Source organism: Monodon monoceros, unplaced genomic scaffold, assembly GCF_005190385.1.
Source record: "Monodon monoceros isolate NGI ecotype Baffin Bay Population unplaced genomic scaffold, NGI_Narwhal_1 Super_Scaffold_3, whole genome shotgun sequence".
NCBI lineage: Eukaryota > Metazoa > Chordata > Mammalia > Artiodactyla > Monodontidae > Monodon > Monodon monoceros.
The window spans coordinates 71,995,873-72,018,976 of NW_021703780.1; the positions used below are offsets into that span (position 1 = coordinate 71,995,873).

The 23,104-nt window shown below is 44.7% G+C and overlaps 1 protein-coding gene across 3 annotated transcripts in view; it reads right to left on the minus strand.

The window, feature by feature from the left end:
- FAM107A (family with sequence similarity 107 member A) overlaps positions 1 to 23,104 on the minus strand; it is an 81,859-nt gene that overhangs the window by 18,251 nt on the left and 40,504 nt on the right. Inside the window, exon 2 of one of the 3 annotated variants that reach the window (XM_029242531.1) lies at positions 22,026 to 22,089. In XM_029242531.1, coding sequence (XP_029098364.1) covers positions 22,026 to 22,089 — 64 coding nt within the window. Of the gene's footprint in view, positions 1 to 2,427; positions 3,629 to 19,928; positions 20,409 to 22,025; positions 22,090 to 23,104 lie in introns of those variants that run through there. The other 2 variants (XM_029242533.1, XM_029242534.1) reach the window with 2 other exon arrangements.

The window sequence follows — 23,104 nt, forward strand, 5'->3', positions numbered from 1 at the left end:
CTGCTGGCCACAGGAGAGCAATAAGGAGAGACAGAAGGGAAGTGGTGCTGATGGAGACCCAGGTCCCAGTTCATCCTGAGGATGGCTGTGGGACCCTAAGCTAAGGCTTGCGTCCCCTTCATCTGCCTTTCCCCTGCCCTGGTGGTTCTGGTTTTGTCTTTGATGGCATCAATTATAACAAATGACACATGAGGCAGTAAAGCAAAGTGGTTTAGGCAGATGTTTTGGAGGCGCCAGACTGTGTTTGAATCATCATGGTACCCCCTTCCTAGCTATGTGACATTGGGCAAATAGCTTAACCTCTCTGAGCCCCTTTACAGTGGGAATAATGGTAGAATCTATTCACGGGGCTGTTTGGAGGGTGAAATGATATAATGTGCAAGATATGGTTAGCCCAGTGCCTGGCAGTGATACTCCTCCTGTCCTGAGGGGACCTGTGTTGAGCACTTGACATTTGATCAAGGCTCACTCACTTGCATCTGGATCTCACAATCACCCCAGGAGGCAGCCAGTGGGTAGTTTTATTATTCCCATTTTCTAAATGAGAAAACTGAGGCTCAGAGAGGCCAAGATACTTGTCCAAAGATACACAAAATAAATGGCAAAGCCAGAACCTTTAGACCCCAGATTCAGTGCTCTTTCTACCACTCCACTGTCTTCTAGGTGCAATGCGTCTTTCAGTCAACAAAGCAGGTTTACATCCCTTTTCACTCTCTGCACACTTGAGAAACCCCAATAAAGAGGCAGTGTGAGCCCATTATATAGATGAGAAAATGGAGGGCGGTAACTGAAGTACTCCTCGCCCTCTCACTGGGGAGCCCCAGCCGGGCCCCAGCTGCTTTGGGTTTAAGCCAGAATCCACAGGCCTGTCTGCCCATGGCTGGTTTTTGTTAGGAGGGGGCCCAGCTGATGGTGTTTCCTGCCAAGGGTGTTGGTCAAAGTCTTCATTCCTCTGCCCTCCCTCCCCCTGCCCTTGTTCCTTATTACTGTTCAAGCTGCTGCGTTTAGAACACAACCAGGGATCTTCTTGGTTCAACATTTCATGGGGTGGAGGGGCAGAGGAGAAGAGATCCTTTTAAAATAACTACTGACCAAAGAAAAGAGGCATTCAGTAAAAGTGACAAGCGTGGCCACAGGATTTCCTAACCGTTCTTGCTTTTTTCCTCGCAGTGGGGAAAGTACCCATTTGTATTTCATTGGCCAGCAACCAAAGAACAGGGTATCTGGGAACCTCCTCCACATCTCCAGCTGCCTGTGGCCAATGCCTACAAGCCCCTGTCAGAGCTGCTTGTTCACTGGGATGCAACCTCCCCACACCATGAGAAACTGACTCGAGACAAACTTCCTGAACCTGTTGCCTTGGGTCCACTGTGACCTGCTAGTTTGGGAGAAGGTCTGGGTGGGCATTCAGGGTTTCAAGTCAATTCCATAGCAGAGTCCCAGGCTGGACATGGAAGGTCGCTAGCGAGGCTGGTGGGGAGTATTGTGCAGATAGCCAGGGAACAGTGTCAGCAGATCAGATATTCGTGCTGGCCCACCAGTGGCATGATGCCAGCCATTCCACTTGGCAAATGCCTCCAGGGGGAGATCCCGGCAGGACTTAGCACCAACAGAGCTAAGAGCCACTCAGGATCCAAGCTGACCGGAGACACAGGTACTGGGGCTGGCTCACAACTGGGAAACCACTGGGTTTGGTAGCAGTTCAAAAAAGTGACACACCCAATCCTATAACCTCTGATTTTTGGCCCAATACCAGCCTTGCCTCATACTGCGAAGTGCTAAAGCCAAATCCACCAGGAAGGCAAGCAGGTAACACGTTGCCGTGCACTCACCATGTGCCATGTACTGTGCTCAGCACTGCAGCCATATTTCATGAAATCCTTACAATAGACTGAGGAGATGGGTACTCTTGAGACCCCTTTTTACAGATGAAGAAGCTGAGGCTCCAAGGAGTCATGTAATTTTCCCAGATCCCACAGCCAGCAAATAAAGGCTCTAGAGTCTGAGCCAAGCTGTTTGACCAGTTTTCTCTCCACTGTGCCACCCGCAACACTCTGGCATTTTATCTATCAGTTCTTAAGAGAATTACAACTGCTATACTGTATGAAAATAGACTTAGGTGAGGTCACATCATGCATGAATTCAGAGTCATCTGAGCATTTAGAAGAAAGAGATCAACCAGAATGGTGGGCTGAATCTGGGCACTCCCTGCACTTCATCTCCTATCCTTTTCCCAAACCCAGGGTGCCAGGGGGCACCACCAAGTCATTTTACAGAGAGAGGACATAGCACAGGTACCTGGGCTCAAAGAGCTCTGCTCCCCTGACAGCCCACGTGGTGCTCCGAGGCTGCCCTCCATCCCCCACACCTCCTCCCTGCACTGCACCCAGCTCAGCAGCAGGTGAAAAAGAAAAGAAACCGTCTTACTTCTCAGCTGTGCCTGTGCCATTGGGAAGGGAACTCGAGCGCAGTGTTGCTGGGTCCTCACTCCACCAGAGTTCCAGACTAGCAAGGAGGGCCGCCTCCAAGGGCAGTTCCTAAAGCCCTGGGGATGAAACGTGCCACCAAGCGAGGCAGCTCCACATTCCTGTTTATTCTGGTATCAATAAAAAGGAACTGTTACTATAGTAACGGGTATTGCACTTGGTACTTGGCCACTTCCCCGATGTGGAACACCGTGTCCAGGCCACATGCCGGGGAGGCACAAATAAATACTGATTTTGTCAGACTGTTGAGGAATAAGAACACGCCAAGCTTTGTTCTGAGCGACCTAGCTCATGTAGAGGCATTTCCCTTGTTTCTAATGGAAGAGTCAGCAAGAATGCATTCTGGTATTTCCCTGATGGAGAGGGAGCCAAGCTTCCTGCTGCAGTGTTCAACTCTTCAGGAGAAAATGGCTCTCAGTGCAAAAGGAGGGGAAACTATGCTGGGTCAGGTCCAGGGCATCCACTTATGGGCCAGAAACTCCATCCATGTTATTTACACGTTACCCTGAACTTCACCTGAACATCAGACAGGAGCCAACAGGACGTTGCACAGGAGAGAGCGGGGCAGTAGAAGCTGACCGGCTCTGGGCCAGGCCGGTCCTCGTGTAATTCCCTGCTCGGCTTGGGCACCAGCCCCTTTGGCAGCCAGTTAACACCCCTGAGCCTTGGTTTCTGTGTTTGTCAAATGTGGAGAACAGGGTGATTGAGAGGAAACACAGATGATATGACATTTGTGAAAGCATGTAGTCAATGCTCAGCAAGTAGGACTCTTCCTACAGAGAGAGCTGGACTCAATGTGATCAGAGGGCAGGGCCCCAGCATGCAGCACTGTGCTTGGCAAAATCTGTGTTCCATAGATCTTGGTTCAATAAGTCCATGTGTGAGTCTGAAAATAAAGAACGTGTGTAGATGCTGAAGGCCAACATGGGTACTTACAGATAACAAAGGCATTCTCCTAATTTCAGAATCAGTGTTCACCTGAAAATGTGGAAGTGTTTTCTGGCTTTTGCTGTCATTCTTAATCCTCTAGCAAGGAAGCTGGCATCTACCAGTTAAACTTGGCCCTCTTCCCACCTTTACTGCCTCGTGAAGAGTCTTGGTTGGCTGGGAAGTGATTAGGCCCAGGACATACATCAAGTATGAATGCAGGCATTAAAAATGCAATTTTGCTTCTATAAATATATTAGCAAACTGAATTCAACAACACATAAAAAGGACCATACACCATTATCAAGCTGGATTCATTCCAGAGTCACAAGGATGGTTCAACATACACAAATCAATCAATGTGGTACACCATATCAACGGAAGACAAAAACCATATGATCATTTCAATAGATGCAGAAAAGGCATTTGATAAAATTGAACATCCATTCATGGTAAAAACTCTCGCTGAAGTGGGTATAGAGGGAACATATCTCAATAATAAAAGCCATTTATGACAAACCCACAGCCAATATAATACTCAACAGTGAAAAGCTGAAAGCTTTCCCATTAAATTCTGGAACAAGAGAAGGATGCCCACTCTCACCACTTCTATTCAACACAGTATTGGAAGTTCTAGCCATGACACTCTGATGAGAAAAAGAAATAAAAGGTATTCAAATCAGAAGGGAAGAGATAAAATTGTCATTATATGCAGATGACATGATACTCTATATAGAAAACCCTAAATACTCCACACCAAAACTATTAGAACTGATAAATGAATTCATCAAGGTAACAGGATACAAGATTAACATACAGAAACCTGTTGAATTTCTTTACACTAACAATGAAATATCAGAAAGGGAAAGATTAAAAAAATCTAATTTAAAATCGCATAAAATAAAGAGACCTGGGAACAAACCTAACCAAGGAGGTGAAAGACTTATAGGCTTAGAACTATAAAACATTAATAAACGGAATCAAGATAATTCAAAGAAATGGAAATATGTCCCATGCTCTTGGATTAGTAGAATTAATATTCTTAAAATGTCCATACTACCCAAAGCGATCTACAGATTTTTTTTTTTCTATTTTTTAGCCGCACTGCATATGAGGGATCTTAGTTCCCTGACCAGGGATTGACCCCATGCCCCCTGCAGTGAAAGTGCAGAGTCTTAACCACTGGACCACCAGGGAAGTCCAGCAGTCTACAGATTTGATGTGATCCATATCAAATTACCCATGACATTTTTCACAGAACAAGAACAAATAATCCTAAAATGTATATGAAACAGCGAAAGACCCAGAATTGCCAAAACACTCCTGAGGAAAAAGAACAAAGCTGGAGGCATAACTCTCCCAATACTACAAAGCTGCAATAATCAAAACAGCATGGTATTGGCACAAAAACAGACATATGGATCAATGGAACAGAATACAGAGCCCAGAAATAAACCCACACACCTATGGACAATTAATCTTCAACAAAAGAGGCAAGAATATACAATGCGGAGATGACAGTCTCTTCAGCAAGTGGTGTTGGGATAGCTGGACAGCCGCACGTAAAGCAATGAAATTAGAACACTCCCTCACACCATGCACAAAAATAAACTCAAGCTTAAAGACTTAAACACAAGACGTGACACCATAAAACACCAAAAAACTCACAGAAAAAAACAGACAAAATGTTCCCTGACATAAATTGTAGCAATATTTTCTTAGATTAGTCTCCTGAGGCAAAAGAAAAGCAGAATCAAGATGGCACAGGAGTAGGACGTGGAGCTCATGTATTCCCACAGATACATCAAAAATACATCTACAAGGGCTTCCCTGGTGGCGCAGTGGTTGAGAGTCCGCCTGCCGATGCAGGGGACGTGGGTTCGTGCCCCGGTCCAGGAGGATCCCACATGCCACGGAGCGGCTGGGCCCGTGAGCCATGACCGCTGAGCCTGTGCGTCCGGAGCCTGTGCTCTGCAACGGGAGAGGCCACGGCAGTGAGAGGCCCGCATACCGGAAAAAAAAAAAACAAAACATCTACAAGCGGAATGATTCACACAGAACATCTACTGAATGCTGGCAGAAGATCTCTGACTTCCGAAAGGGCAAGAAAACCTCTATGTAACCAGGTAGGACAAAAGAAAAAAGAAAGAAAAAAAAAAAAGAGGGAAAGGAATCAGGATGGGACCTGTGCCCCAGGGAGGGAGCTGAGAAGGAGGAAATGTTCCCGCACCCTGGGAAGTCCCCTCACCAGCGGGGAGATCAACCTGGATGGAGGGGGAGCCTCGGAGGAGAGCACAGCAACCGGTTTGTGGAAGGCAAGATGGAGAGTGACCTGCACAGACGGTCAGTATCACTGCCCTGCACCCCGCAGCCTGAGACACTTGTCTGCCGCTGTGGGCAGGGTTTGGGTGCTGAAGCTTGGGCTTTGGAGGTCAGACTCAGGGAGAGGACTGGGGTTGGCTGCATGGAGACAGCCTGAAGAGGCTGGAGTGTGGAAACTGAGGGTGCACTCGGAAGAAGCCTGGGCCCTCCAGAGAGGCAAGGCATCATGTTGGAGGGCATGTGAGAACAGGGGCAGGACTGCCATAGGAGCTTCTTTCCCTGTGATCACTCTCTCAGGCAATAGGACACTACCTACCTGAGCTCTGGAGGTGGGTGCAAGCTGCCACCACCTGTGTGGTGGGTTCCAGAGGTGGGCATGGCCATGGCCGCTGCTAAGAGACCTGCAAGTGGGCTCTGGTCACTGTTACTGCTGTCCTGGGAGGGCACAGGCTGCTGCCACTGCCGCTAGAAGAGCTGGAGCAGGTGCTAGGAGACCCAGAAGCAGGCACTAGTCACTGCCCTTGCCGTCTGGGGAGTGTGCATGGGTGGCAAAGAGGCGTCAACCACTGCCTCTGCTGTCTCAGGAGTGTGTGGGCCATCGTTACTGCTGGGAGACATGGGAGTGGGTGCCAGCTGCTGCCCCTACTGTCCCAGGGGCATGCAGGCCACTGACACCCCTGGGAGACCTGCACACAGGTGCCAATCACCACCTCCACTGTACCGGGAGTGTGCATGGGGCCGCTGCACCTACACACCCCATATCAAGGGGATAACAGCCAGCACACACTGAGGAAAGAGGCATCAAGCATCCAAACTAAAAGCAGCCCCTCGATTCCAGACAAGATGGTGGAGTAGAAGGACTTGAGCTCACCTCCTCTCATGAAAACACCAAAATCACAAAAAACTGCTGAACAACCACTGACAAAAAAGACTGGAACCTACCAAAACACATATGTTACATCCAAGCACAAAGAAGAAGCCACAATAAGACAGTAGAAGGGGCACTTTCGTGATATAATGAAATCCCATGCCTATCAGGTGGGCAACCCACAAACTGAAAAATAATTATATTTCAGAGGTTCACCCACAGGAGTGAGAGTTCTGAGCCCCATGTCAGGCTCCCCAGCCTGAGGGTCTGGCATTGGGAGGAGGAGCCCCCAGAGCATTTGGCTTTGAAGGCCAACAGGACTTGAATGCAGGAGCTCCACAGGACTGGGGAAAACACAGACTCTACTCTCGGAGGGCGCACACAAGATTTTATGTGCACTGGGACCCAGCACAAAGCAGTGACTTCACTGGCCCCTGGGCTAGACCTACCTGTGGGTCTTGGAGTGTCTCTTGGGGAGGCAGGGGTTGGCTGTGGCTCACTGTGGGGGCAAGGACACTGGTGGCAGAGGCCAAAGGAATATTAATCAGCATGAGCTCTCCCAGAGGTTGCCATTTTGGCACTGAGACCTGGCCTCACCCAACAGCCTGCAGGCTCCAGTGTTGGGATGCCTCAGGCCAAACCACCAGCAGCGGGGTAACACAGCCCCACCCATCAGTAGACAGGCTGCTTAAAGTTGTACTGAGCTCACAGGCACTGCTAAACATACCCTTTGACACAGTCCTGCCCACAAGAGGGACAAGACCCAGCTCCACCCACCAGTGGGCAGGCACCAGTCCCTCCTACCAGGAAGCCCCTGTGCCAACCTCACACACCAGGGGCCAGACACCAGCAGCAAGAGGAACTACGATCCTGCAGACTGGAAAGGAGACCACCAACACAGAAAGTTTGACAAAATGAGACAGCAGAGAAATTATATATATATATATATATAGAGAGAGAGAGAGAGAGAGAGAGAGAGAGACTGCTATATCAAAAGCTCATGGTAAAGAAAAAAAAAAAAGCTCATGGTAAGCACAAACCAAAAATCTACAAGAGATACACACACAAAAAAAGAAAAAGCAATCCAAACACAACACTAAAGATAGTCATCAAATCACAAGAGAACAAAAGAGGAAGGGGAGAAAAAAGACCTACAAAAATAAATCCAGAACACTTAACAAAATGGCTATAAGAACATACATATCGATAATTACCTTAAATGTAAAGGGATTAAATGCTCCAACCAAAAGACGTAGACTAGCAGAATGGATACGAAAACAAAACCTGTGTATATGCTGTCTACAACAGACCCACTTCATATCTAGGGACACATACAGACTAAAAGTGAGGGGATGGAAAAAGGTATTCCATGCAAATGGAAATCAAAAGAGAGCTGGAGTAGCAATACTCATATCAGACAAAACAGACTTTAAAATAAAGACTGTTACATGAGACAAGGAAGGACACTACATAACGATCAAGGGATCAATCCAAGAAGAAGATATAACAGTTTGTAAACATATATGCACCCAATTTAGGAGCACCTCAATATATAAGGCAAATGCTAACAGCCATAAAAGGAGAAATTGACAGTAACACAATAATAGTGGGGGACTTTAATAACCCACTTACATCAATGAACAGATCATCCAGACAATCAATAAGGACACATAGGCCTTAAATGACAAATTAGACCAGATGGACATAATTGATATTTATAGAACATTCCATCCAAAAGGTGAAGAATACACATTCTTCCCAAGTGCACATGGAACGATCTCCAGGATTGATCACATGCTGGGCCACAAAGCAAGTCTCAGTAAATTTAAGAAAACTGAACTCATATCAAGCATCTTTTCCAACCACAATGCTTTGAGATTAGAAATCAATTACAGGAAGAAAAACTGTAAAAAACACAAACACATGGAGGCAAAACAACATGCTACTAAACAACCAATGGATCACTGAAGAAATAAAGAGGAAATAAAAAAATACCTAGAGACAAATGAAAATGAAAGCATGATGATCCAAAACCTATGGGATGCAACAAAATCAGTTCTAAGAGGGAAGTTTATATCAATACAATCTTACCTCAGGAAATAAGAAAAATCTCAAACAAACAACCTAACTTTACACCTAAAGCAACTAAAGAAAGAAGAACAAACAAAACCCAAAGTTAGCAGAAGGAAAGAAATCATAAACATCAGAGCAGAAATAAATGAAATAGAGATGAGGAAAACAATAGAAAAGATCAATGAAACCAAAAGCTGGTTCTTTGAGAAGATAAAGAAAATTGATAAACTTTCAGCCAGACTCATCAAGAAAAAAAGGGAGAAGACTCAAATCAATAAAATTACAAATCAATAAGGAGAAGTTACAACTGACACCACAGAAATACAAAGGATCATAAGGGACTACTACAAGCAACTATATGCCAATAAAATGGACAACCTAGAAGAAATGGACAAATTCTTAGAAAGGTACAACCTTCCAAGACTGAACCAGGAAGAAATAGAAAATATGAACAGACCAATCACAAGTACTGAACTTGAAACAGTGACTCACAAACTTCCAACAAACAAAATCCAGGACCAGGTGGCTTCATCACAGGCAAATTCTATCAAACATTTAGAGAATAGTTAACACCTATCCTTCTAAAACTCTTCCAAAACAATTGCAGAGGAACACTCCCAAACTCATTCTATGAGGCCACCATCACCCTGATAGCAAAACCACACAAAGATATCACTGATGAACATACACTCAAGAATCCTCAACAAAATACTAGCAAGCCAAATCCAACAACACATTAAAAGGATCATACACCATGATCAAGTGGGATTTATCCCAGGGTTGCAAGGATTCTTCAATATCTGAAAATCAATCAGTGTGGTACATACACCACATTAAGAAACTGAAGAATAAAAACCGTATGATCATCTCAATAGATGCAGAAAAAGCTTTTGACAAAATTCAACACCCATTAATGATAAAAAAAAAAGTTGGAATAGAGGGAAGTTACCTCAACATAATAAAGGCCATATATGACAAACCCACAGCTAACATCATTCTCATTGGTGGAAAGCTAAAAGCATTTCCTCTAAGGTCAGGAACAAGGCAAGGCTGTCCACTGTCACCACATTTATTCAACATAGTTTTGGAAGTCATAGCCATGGCAATCAGAGAAGAAAAAGAAACAAAAGGAATCCAAAATGGAAAAGAAGAAATAAAACTGCCACTGTTTGCAGATGACATGATACTATTTACTATTTAGAAAATCCTAAAGATGCTACCAGAAAAGTATTAGAGCTCATCAATGAATTTGGTAAAGTTGCAGGGTACAAAATTAATGCACAGAAATCTCTTGCATTCCTATACAGTAACAACAAAAGATCAGAAAGAGAAATTAAGGAAACAATCCCATTTACAATCACATCAAAAAGAATAAAATACCTAGGAATAAAGCTACCTAAGGAGACAAAAGACCTGTACTCTGAAAACTATATGACATTGATGAAAGAAATCAAAGATGACACAAATAGATGGAAGGATATCCTGTGTTTTTGGATTGGAAGACTCAATATTGTCAAAATGACTATACTACCCAAGGCAGTCTACAGATTTGGTGCAATCCCTATCAAATTACCGATGGCATTTTTCAGAGAACTAGAACAAAAAATTTTTTAATTTAGATGGAAACATAAAAGATCCTGAATAGCCTAAGCAATCCTGAGAAAGAAAAATGAAGCTGGAGGAATCAGACTCCCTGGCTTCAGACTATACCACAAAGCTACAATTATCAAAACTGTATGGTACTGGCAAAAAACCCAGAAATGTAGATCAGTGGAACAGGACAGAAAGCCCAGAAATAAGCCCCATGCACCTATGGTCAATAAATCTACTTCAAAGGAGGCAAGAATATACAGTGGAGAAAAGACAGTCTCTTCAACAAGTGGTGCTGGGAAAACTGGACAGCTACATGAAAAGATTGAAATTAGAACATAACACCATACACAAAAATAAACTCAAAATGGATCAAAGACCTAAATGTAAGGCTGGATACTATCAAACTCTTAGAGGAAAACATAGGCAGAACACTCTTTGCCAGAAATCACAGCAATATCATTTTTGATCCACCTCCTGGAGTAATGACAATAAAAACAAAAATAAACAAATGGGACCTAATTAAACTTAAAAGCTTCTGCACAGCAAAGAAACCATAAACAAAATGAAAAAGACAACCCACAGAATGGGAGAAAATATTTGCAAACAAAGCAACCAACAAGGTATTAGTCTCCAAAATATACAAACAGTTCATGCAGCTCTATGTCTAAAAAACAAACAACCTGATCATAAAATGGGCAGAAGATCTCAGTAGACATTTCTCCGAAAAAGATATACAGATGGCCAAAAAGCACATGAAAAGATGCTCAACATCACTAATTTTTAGAGAAACGCAAATCAAAACTACAATGAGGTATCACTTCACACCGGTCAGAGTGGCCACCATCAAAAAGTCTACAAACAATAAATGCTGGAGAGGGTGTGGAGAAAAGGAAACCCTCCTACACTGTTGTGGGGAATGTAAATTGGTACAACCACTATGGAGAACAGTATGGCAGTTCCTTAAAAAACTAAATATAGAAATACCATATGATCTAGCAATCCCACTCCTGGGCGTACATCCGTAGAAAACCATAATTCAAAAAGATACATGCACCCCAGTGTTCACTGCAGCGCTATTTATAGCAGCTGAGACATGGAAACAACCTAAATGTCCATCAACGGAGAAATGGATAAAGAAGATGTGGTACATATGGACAATGGAATACTACCCAGCCATAAAAAAAGAATGAAATAATACCATTTGCAGGAACATGGATGGACCTAGAGATTGTCATACTGAGTGAAGTAAGTCAGACACAGAAAGACAAATATATGATACCACTTATATGTGGAATCTAAGAAAAAGGGTACAAACAAACTTATATACAAAACAGAAGTAGAGTCACAAATGTAGAAAACAAACTTATGGTTACTAGGGGATGGGGGTGGGAGGGATAAACTGGGAGATTGGGATTGACATATACACACTACTATACATAAAATAATTAGTTAATAAGAACCTGCTGTATAGCACAGGGAACTCTTCTCAATAGTCTGTGATGGCCTATATGGGAAAAGAATCTAAGAAAAAAAAAAAAAGAGTGGATATATGTATATGTATAACTGATTCACTTTGCTGTACACCCGAAAGTAACACAACATTGCAAATCATCTGTACTCCAATAAAAATTAAAAAAAAAAAAAAAAAAAGAGTGAAATGTTGCCATTTGCAGCCACATGGATGGTCCTAGAGATTATCATACTAAGTGAAGTAAGTCAGACAGGAAAAGAGCAGTATTATATTTGGGTTGGCCAAAAAGTTCATTTGGGTTTTTCCTATGATGTTTCAGAAAACCCAAATGAGCTTTTTGGGCAACCCAATATTGTTGGGTTAAATGTGGAATCTAAAAAGTAATACAAATGGACTTATTTACATAACAGAAACAGACTCACAGACACAGAAAATTATGGTTACCAAAGAATGAGGTGGGGTGGGGGGACAAATTAGGAGTATGGGATTAAAAGATACACACTACTATATTTAAAATGGATAAACAATAAGGATTTACTGTATAGCACATGGAACTACATTCAATATCTTATAATAACTTATAATGGAAAAGAATCTGAAAAAGAATAGATTTATGTGTACATGTATTCAGCCATATTATATATATAACTGAATCACTTTGCTGTACACCTAAAACTAACACAGTATTGTAAATAAACTCTAAAAATGCAGTTTTGATCCTCTTTGGCCTATGTTATTAATTTAACCAACATTTATTGAGTACCTACTGTGTTCCTGGCACTGTTCCCAGTGTAAATGAGACAGTATCCCTGTGCTCAGGTAACCTACTTTCAAGGTGGGGTTCAGACAAAAAAATAAGACAGACAAGAAAATGTAGAGCTGCAATGAACACTGTGATGAAAGCAAGACTGGGCAAGGCGCAAGGGAGGGACTGGGAACTTAGGTAGGGTGGACAGTGGGGAGGTGACATTTTAGGGAGGCTGGAATGGCGAGGAGGAGAGCATTCCAGAGAGTGGGAAGAGCTAGTGGAAAGGCCCCAGCGAGGGAAGGAGCTGGGCATGATGGAAGGAGGCCGGTGGGGTGGAGTGTGGGGTATGAGGGAGATAGAAGGAAGAAGGGGCAGGCAGGTCTGCATGACCTGGGAGCTGTGGCCAAGCCCCCCCATTCTGGAGCCACTTCAATTTGCAGGGTCCCAAATCCTCGAGTTGTTTCTCCTTCCTAATTGTTTCTCTTAACGTACTTTGAGTGGTGCCTCCCGCAGCTCCCCATCGTGCTGTGGCTTAACTTCACTGAATTCTGCCGGTGGAAGACCGCAACCAAATTCTTGTCAAGCACTCTTCACTGCCTCTGGTCCCCACCCACGTGTTGTCCTGCTGTGCAAATGACTAGTACTTGGGGCATGTCCCAGGGCCCACAGTGGCTTGTCTGAACCAATCCCAGTGTCCTCTGACAGGTGGAGGAACAAGACGGATCCTTGGGCGGGAGGACTCTGCTCACCGCCTGAGGCAGACAGACCCCACAGTCCCTCTCACTCCAGAGAAGCAGACTCTCAGTCCTCATACCAGCCATGTCCTCCATCCCCACTTTGTGTTCCCTTTCTTGGAAGATTCTGATGGCAGCCCCGGAGCAATTGAGAGCCAAGGAGAGCTGGACAGGAATCCCACAAGGTTGGGTGCCATTTTCCCCAGGCAGCTGGGACTCACTGTACTTCTTCCACTAAAGCTCTTCTCATGGTCCAACCTGTGCACAAACCCACCAGCCTCACCCACCAGACCACCAGCCTGAGGGCCGGGGCCTCACCTTATTCCTCTTAGTATTTCTGTCCCGGTAGCAAGGTGCTCAATAACTAGTATTGACTTGCAGACACCAAAGATGTTGATATCCCTCAGCTTGTGACAGCACCATCTTGCTGTGTCTGTGCACGTGTGTGAGCACGTGTGTGTGCGTGTAACTATATATGAGGTCAAGCCACCATTTCTCAAGCCATACCCCATCAGTAAGAAATTATGCTACGGCCCATAAGGGGATGCCATCAATAGCACATCTATTTATTACCCTAAAAAGATGTCTTCTACATGTTTGGTGAAAAATCAAAGAGCAAAATCATATATAGTCTGATTCCTCTACCCTTTTTTTCCAAGATAAAAAAGTTAGTATATGCATAGAGAACCAATCTGGAGGCGTATACACTGAACTGTTAATGGAAGTCAGTTCTAGACCAACGTATCTCAAATGTCATTACTAGCCTGCAGTCGGAATGAGGGTTAAAATGGAATTACTGGGTCATGTTTCTGGATCACTGTATTAGAAGCTATGAGGGAGGGGCCTAGGAGTCTGGAATTTTAACATGTCCCCAGGGGATCTGCTTACATTTAGGCGTCTGAGCACCACTGTTCTACAGCAGAAAATTACAGGTCCTTATCCTTTATCTCAATATTTCTGTAATGTTTTTAGCTTTAAAAAAAAAAAAAGCATATATTTCTTTTGTTATCAGAACAAAACAATACAGGTGAAAAATATGGGAAAGAGCAACCTTTTCCAACTAACCATAGTTAAAAGTCACATCTGGTTCAGTCATGTACATTTTGCATACTGTAAAATAGAGGGCTTTTGGTCAAATGAGGCTTTTAAGAGTTTACTCCAGGTAATGGCCAAATTCAACCCCGGTTCCTGCCTCCTGCCTTGGTCTATGTGGCTTTTGACGGAGGCCCTCCCATGCTCCCATAAGGTAAGACTCTGGACTGCAGGGGCCTGAGGATCCGAATTTTTGCTCAGCCCCTGGAGGAATGAAAGGGGATCCTGGAGGCTGAGCACACCTGTCCCACACTCCCCTCCTGTCCCTCTGAAGTTTGTTTTCTTGGGAGCTAAAGGAGCTAAAAAGAAGGGGGTAGTGAAGACCAGGAGAGGCATTCATGCATGGAAGCTGAGGAATTTTCCTGCAGCTATAGTGGGCTAGGGCTGCAGCTTGCATTAAACAACTCCAAAAACCTCTTTTCCTTTAATTTTTGCCCCCCCCTTTCTCCCAGCTGACAGGCACCTGCAGCAGCTTATCTGGGCCTACAAACATCAGACACGAAGTTTCCATGGCAACTCCAAACTTCCTCCTCAGCCCTGTATTCAGTCTAAATCTCCAAGGCCCCTTTTCAAGGCCTCAATGAGGTTTCTGAGAAGCCACCCACAAAATAGCCTTAGGATCCAACCTTCCCCCACCCCCAACATGCTCTTTTCAAAGGACATGGCAGGAGAAGCTGTACTGGCAAGAAAACTTGTCATGGGATCTGTGGAGAGATTATAAAAGGAATGAGCGTTGCCTTTACAACGAGTCTGAACCAGGAAGAATTTACCCGGTGGAGGGATTTCAAGCATGGAAACAGGAAAGTGCAAGGGAGTGGGGAAGAACCAAGAGTCTTATTTCAGAAAGCTGGCTCTCAACCCAGCTGCAGTCAGGCATGGTTAATCTGGTCTCTTAGCTGCAGAAGGACCCTGGGGTGCCCCCAACCTCCAGCATATTTTAATTCACTTGTAGCTAGACAAAATATGGACAGTAGATCGAGGCACAGGGAAAGGGATGTGAGTATGTGAGTGGGTGTGTGTAGAGGGGAACCTGGTTAGACCATGGCTTGTCAAGCCAAGCAAACTTCCATAATGCCTGGCAGTGGGGTTGCCAAATGTAGCTAACAAAAATGCAGCATGTCCATGCATGTAAATCAATGCAGTTAGAACACGCCCTCACACCATGCACAAAAATAAACTCAAAATGGCTTAAAGACTTAAACATAAGACATGACACCGTAAAACTCCTAGAAGAGAGGATACGCAAAACATTCTCTGACACAAATCGTACCGATGTTTTCTTAGGTCAGTCTCACAAAGCAATAGAAATAAAGACAAAACTAAACAAATGAGGGACCTAATTAAACTTAAAAGCTTTTGCACAGCAAAGGAAACCATAAAAAAAGGGAAAGACAACCTACAGAATGGGAGAAAATATTTGCCAGTGACGCAGCTGTCAAAGGCTTAATCTCCAAAATATACAAACAGCTCATACAACAACAAAAAAATAAACAACCCAATTGAAAAATGGGCAGAAGATCTAAAACATTTCTCCAAAGAAGACATACAGATGGCCAGTAGGCACATGAAAAGATGTGCAACATCACTAATCATTATAGAAATGCAAATCAAATCTACAATGAGGTATCACCTCACACTGGTCAGAATGGCCATCATCAAAAAGCCTACAAATAACAAATGCTGGAGAGGGTGTGGAGAAAAGGGAACCCTCTTGCACTGTTGGTGGGAATGCAAGTTGGTGCAGCTACTATGGAAAACAGTATGGAGGTTCCTCAGGAAACTAAAAATAGAATACCATATGATTCAGCAATCCCACTCCTGGGCATATATCCAAACAAAACTATAATTCAAAAAGATACATGTACCCCTATGTTCATAACAGCACTATTCACAGTAGCCAGGACCTGGAAACAACCTAAATGTCCATCAACAGATGAATGGATAAAGAAGATGTGGTACATATATACAATGGAATACTACTTAGCCATGAAAAAGAACAAAATAATACCATTTGCAGCATCACAGATGCAACTAGAGATGATCATACTAAGTGAAGTAAGTCAGAAAGAGAAAGACAAATACCATATGATATCACTTATATGTGGAACCTAAAATATGACACAAATGAACCTATCTACGAAACAGAAACAGACTCACAGACATAGAGAACAGACTTGTGGTTGCCAAGTGGGAGGGGTGGAGAGAGAGGGATGGACTGGTAGTTTGGGGTTAGTAGATGCAAACTATTACATATAGAATGGATAAACAACAAGGTCCTACTGTATAGTACAGGGAACTATATCCAATCTCCTGGGATAAACCATAATGGAAAAGAATATAAAAAAGAATGTATATATGGGTAAAAAAAAAGAAAAAAAATCAGCATGCCCAGTTAAATTTGAACTTCAGATAAGCAACGAATAGTTTTTTAGCATAAGCATACCCATATAATATTTGAGACACACTTACACTAAAATAACATTCATTGTGTATCTGAGATTCAAATTTAACTATTTTATCTGGCAACCCTACTTGGCAGGCAGCAATGGAAGCTATGACCACCCTTCTGGGTGCAGAGAAGCACAGTTGCTGATGCCCACAGGCACCTGGGGAGGTGTCCCTCGGTCCATGCTGCAGAGAGATGCTTCCCTCCCTAGCAGGAACCTGGGCTGAGCTCCAGGTAGGAAACGAGCCTCAGGTGGACCTTTACTACAGCACTGCATAGCTTACCAGGCATGGCCAAGCATGAGTTATTCCCCAGAGGTGACCCTTCCATCTTAGTGGTTAAGAACATGGGCTCTGGTGTCAACCCAGATACCGATCCTGGCTCCACTGTTGGGTAGCTAGGTGACCTTCAACTTCCTGTTTCCTCGTCTCTAAAATGGGGCATTCTTTTGAGGAATAAAGGAGGTATGACATGGGAAGCCCTTCACACAGTGCCTGCCACAGCGTCAGTGTTCCAAAGTGGTAGCTGTTATCTCAGTAACCCATTTAAAAACAGTAAGATTTTTATGCAAGTGAAAAAAAATGGGATTAAAAATTAGAGTCAGTACAATCTCAGCAATGTGAACCACACAACCCCACACAAGTCTCGCATAGCAAAACTGGAAGGAGACCTCCCCTGATATTACCAGCGGCTGCTCGTGGTTAGTGCGATTACGGGTAAGGCTTCCCCCTCTTCATTCTCCATTTTCCAAAACATTCATGATGAACATGTATTACTTTAATACTAAGAAATTATTTTAAAATAACTTGGAATGAAAAATTTTCTCGAAGCATTATATTACTTGGTGCATGCTTCCAGGCTATTGTAAATGAACATGGCTGCCGTCTTGGGTTTGATTCTATAATCCCATCCTTGGGGGCTTCTAAAAGAAGGAGGCTCTTGCCTCTTTCAATAAATGGCCCAGCTGGCTCCTCACCCCACTCTTACTTCTTGCTCTTCATTGTGTGAGACAGCCAGAGTAGTGGCTCCAGAGGCACATGGCCCTGGGTTTGGATCTCAGCTCCACCCTTGACTGGCTGTGTGACCTTAGACAAGTCAAGTTACCTTCTGAGGCTCCGTTTCCTCATGTTTTAAAATAGAGTTTAATAGTACTTACCTCCCTGAGAGGAGGAACTTATCCATTTACTTTATCAGCACATCCCCGTGCCTCGCATTGGGCTTAGTGCATAATAGTGGTCAACAAATATTGGTTAAATGAATAAATGAATGAAGTTGATGAGAAGACAGATCTACAGTATTTGTCAGAGAGAGTGGCGATAGCTAGTGACCAGCAATCATTTGCCATTATTACTATTCTCAGAAGACGGGCAGACTTCGCATAGATGGACCAAAGTTTGAATGTGCTTTCTACATGTTAGTGGGATAGAAGAGCCCCTGTAGCAGGACCATGGGCATGCTGCTTAAGCTCTCTGAGCCTCAGTGTCCTCATCTATGAAATGGGGATGACAATCAGCAGTGACTTTGAAGGACTGTGAAGACTGAGTCAGTAGCACAGTGCCAAGCGGTCCCTCCGTGAGGCCCCAGTAAGCAGCCTCTGCTGCCTTCCTGCCTTACAGCTGTGTGTGGTACAGTTGCCGGGCAAGCATGTGGCCCCTGGAACGACTCTGGTATGTCTGCTATTCTGGCTGTGTTGCGAGTGGAAAATGTGACTGTTTGAGTGAGCCTCACTGCTGCAGTTCCAGGTTAGAGGGAACACAGGATCTTCAGGTTAGAGATACCCTATTCTCATCTTAGTGAGAAGAAAGGAACTGGATAGGGACACCTAGGAAGAGTGTTTTGTGGGGACATTTCTGGAGCTGAGGTTTGAAATCAGCCTCTTCGAATTATAGAGCTCCTCGCTTTCTGCCTGCCCTGGCTCAGCCAAGATTTAAGATACCGCGCTCCAGGAAGGCGCCGCCAGTCCTGAAGTCTTGCCTAGACCGTGCTTTTGGACGTAGAGAACCGTTGTTTCAAAGCTCCCAAGCAGTAACTCCGCGGCGAGATCTCCCCGGGGCGGGGCCAACCTAAGGAAGAAACGCCAATCGGTCCCAGAGCCGACTACGTGCGGGCGGCGGGCGAGCGCCGCTCCTGCAGGCCCGCGGCCAGCGGCTCCGGCTCGCCTAGCGCTTTCGGCTGCAGGGGTCAGTGGGCAGGACTACCGGGTGGGGTAGGTTCCTTGCCCAAGGCAGAGGTTAGCTTGCCTCGGGAGCCCAAGGCCCTTGACGTTTTCTAATCACACACCCCCAGCTGGCAGGGAGCCGGCAGGAGACCGATTTTCACCCCCTCTGAACGTCTCTCTCCAAGCACAGAGTCCGGAAGGAAACACCCCAGATGCTTACTGCGGGCATGATTTTTCTTCTTTCTACATCCCTGTACGGGCCAAATTATTTTCACACTGGCCCTATATTACTTTTGTTTCATTTTCCTAAATAAACAAACTATTGTCCAGAGTAGAAAAGTAGTATGTGCTTACTGCAAATGAGTAAAAAGACAAATTAAAAAAACACTTATCCAACTCGCATCCTCGAAAACAATCACCAGGTGTTTCTTTCCAAATCGTTTTCTCCTTAAATGCATACCTATAGAAAACCCGTTCCTCACCTTCCTGTAACTTGTTCCCCCCTCGCCCTTTCCCCTCACTGGACATTGGAAGTCCTTCACCAGTGGGCTTGCGCTTCTTTACGCCCCACCGCGCGCTACCAGTCTTACCCATGTCCGTTCTCCCACGCCTACCAATGCCTCCTTCCCCCACTTTGTGTGAGTCTCTGCTTAAGGGGCTGGCCAGGAGGTGGAAGCTTGCGGGACTTTTGTAGTCAGGGAACACTGAGTGTGCGTATGTGCGCGCGCACCGCAAGTGCATATAAAGGAATAAAGCAATATATCTAATAAGGGTAGATCCCCAAAAGGACGAATGTAGGAAGGAAAGAAGGAATGAAAGTAAGGAAAGAAGAAAAAAAGTAATTAAAAAGAATGAAAGAACGGAGGATGGAAGGAAAGGAAAGGAGGAAAGCAGACCAGTAAAGAAGGACCGAGGCGCCCTGCTAGCCAGGGGCTGAGGGCAGTGCTCCCGCCATGCCCTCCTCGCGCTCTCCCGGAGGCGGGGGGCCGGGTAGACTTGCCCCCACTTACCGGACCTGAGCAGCACGGCCCGGTAGAGGCCGGTGGCCTCGCTGGGCCCCCGGACCCGCTCGCTCAGCCTCTGCGCCATGCGCCGGTGCACGGGTCTGCGGAGCCGGCACTGCAGGCTGGGAGCGCACCGCGGAGTGCAGTCCCGGGTCGGAGCGCAGTCCCGGGTCGGAGCGCCTCCGTGACGGTGACGCTGCCCGAGAACCAAACCCCGCCGCGGATCAGGTTACAGTGGCTGCCAGAGGGCCAGGCCCAGAGGCGCCCGCGGGGGAGGGACGGGGGGCAGGGGCCAGGTAGGTATCCCTGCCCAGGCAGCAGACTGGGCGCGGGTAAGCGTCTGGCATGAGGACTCCTAGCTTCAGGGTTCCAGGGCCAAGGTGAGAACCCGGTGTCCTGATTTCCAGCCTCGGTCTCCTACCTACTCTTCTCTATTTCCCTGGCCGCTGGCCTTGTTGAATGCTACAAGCGGGTGTGGGGTTCTGAAGTGCCACCCCTGGGATCAGGTCCAGCACCACTAATTAATAGCTGTGTGACCCTACGATTTAGTTATCTATTCTCACAGAGCCTCAGTTTTCTCATCTGTAAAATGGGGATAACCATGGTACTCATCTCTCAGGTATGAGGGTAACCAACACATTATCTCTAAGCACAGTGGCTAGCACAGAACAAACACTGTATATTGGTATTTTTTTGAAAAGTGTTCCAAGGCATCCTGTGGTGGGTGACACTGAGAAGTGGGGGCTTTGCTGGGGGAAGAAAGTTGGGATGGGAAGCCCGTGGGATTCCACAAGACTGATTTCTCTGGCTTTGTGAAATTCCTTTAACATCCAGAAATGGGAGGACCAACCAAGAGTCTAAAGGTGGAGGGGCAAAGTCAAACAGATAGTTTGGAAAATATAAGAAAACAACAACTTTGATTATCTACCCTGTGTCTGGTGGTGTGCTCTGTTTCTTCTAAAACAAAAACTAATGTTCATGTGCTTTATGTCCTATTTTGTTTCATCTTCACAATCCTATGAATTAGGGTCTATTAGTTTTCCAATTTACAGAAGAGGAAACAGGCTCAGAGAGGTTAAGCAGTTTATCTGAGGTCACACAGTGTGGAGCTGTCATACAAACTCAGATGGTCTGACCTCAGAAATGGGCCACTCTGTTGCCTCTCTGTTATCTTATTTACTCTTCACGAAAACACTGAAAGGTAAGTATGTTAACATGAATGTAGGAATCCCATCCAAGATACCACCTTAGAGATGATGTAGTTGAGACTCAGGGAGGTGAGGTGGCTTGCTCATGCTCAAAGAGCTAGTTGGAGGAATCAACACCCAGTTCAGTTCTCCACCCACAAAACCAATGCCCCTGAAATCTATAGACTGCTCTCCACACACACCGCCAACCCGCCCCCCACCCCGGAGCTGTCCAGGGTACTGGATGGCCTCTGTTTAAGGCTGTGTCTGTGGATCAGTCTTGAGCTAGCTGCCGGGGCCTTGGCCACACAGTACCACCTCCCTCTGCCTCTGTGTCTTCTCCAGCCTTGGTGCCACCTAGGCCAGCTGCCAACCAAGTTGTCTCTGGCTCTCCCTTGACCACTGCCCAGGCCCAGCTTCTGCTCTGGCTCAGAGGTCCCTGTCATCACACAGAATCCCAAGGACCAAAGTGACACACTTTGATCTTTGGATACCTCAGTCATTGGCCAGACTGATCATGTTTCTTATCAACAACCAGCCACCACGAGTGCCAGGCACCATGCCAGACATTTGGCATTCACTATCTCATATCCATTCTTCAAAGGATGAAATTATATCTAATGTACCATTCATCTCATTTAACCCACTCTTTGATCAAGCATGGTTATGCCCCTTCTAGAGATGAGGAAAATAAGGCTCAAGTGACTTGCCCAAGATCACATAACTAGTTAGTAGTGGAGAAGGAATTTGAACCCAGATGGTGCCAAAGCTTTTACTGCAGGAGGAAAACCAAGCCAGCTATTGAACAAGGTGCGGGTTTAGGAAAATTATGACTGAGGAATGTGCTTTTACAGAGCATTACCAAAAGATTAACTCTGGTTGCATCCCCAAGGAATTGTAGGCGGGTCTGACTTACCTGATCCATTTAGTCTCTGCTTCTCATTTTCATTATGAAATATGGCCCCAGGAGAGTATTCTTTCTGTGAACAGAAAGAAAGTAGGTGGAGGTGAGGACCCTCTGTTCCTTGCCAGGGGGAGGAGTGAAGAGATATTCAGAGTGACCCTGGCCAGGGTCAAAGTCCTCTCCAGAGAAACAAAGTACTATAGTCCTTGGAGTGTGAGAGTGTGTGTGTGTGTGTGTGTGTGTGTGTGTGTGTGTGTGTGTGTGTGTGTTTGGGCATCATTTGTGAGGCTCATGCTTTTTTTTAAATGACTATTTTTTAGAACAGTTTTAGATTTCGAGAAAAATCGAGAACATAGTAGAGAGAGTTCCTTATACTCTGCATCCAACTTCTGTTATTTCTCTCTTATTAAAATCCTACATATATGTAGATGTACATGTACATAGTATGGCATATCTTTTCTAATTAAACTAATTATTAAACTGTTAACTAATTATTAACTAATAACACCATTATTATTTTTTTTGAATTCCCCCCAATTCATGATGGAAATCACTTTATTGAGTCTGACTGGGTGTGAGGATGTCTATTCTTTTTTTAATTTTATTGGAGTATAGTTGATTTACAATCTCGTGTTAGTTTCAGGTGTACGGCAAAGTGAGTCAGTTATACATATACATATATCCACTTTTTAGATTCTTTTCCCCAATTACAGAATATTGAGTAGAGTTCCCTGTGCTATACAGAAGGTCCTTATTAGTTATCTATTTTTATATATAGTAGTGTATATATGTCAATCCCAATCTCCCAATTTATCCCACCCCTGCTTACCTCCTGGTAACCATAAGTTTGTTTTCTACATCTGTAACTCTTTCTGTTTTGTAGATAAGTTCATTTGTACCCCCTTTTTATAGATTCCACATACAAGCGATATCATATGATATCGCTTATAACATTATTATTAACTAAAGTCCAGACCTTATTCAGATGTCCTTAGTTTTTACCTAATACTCTTTTTCTGTTCTAAGATCTCATCCAAGATACCACATTACATTTAGTTGTCTTATTTCCTTAGGCTCCTTTGGGCTGTGAC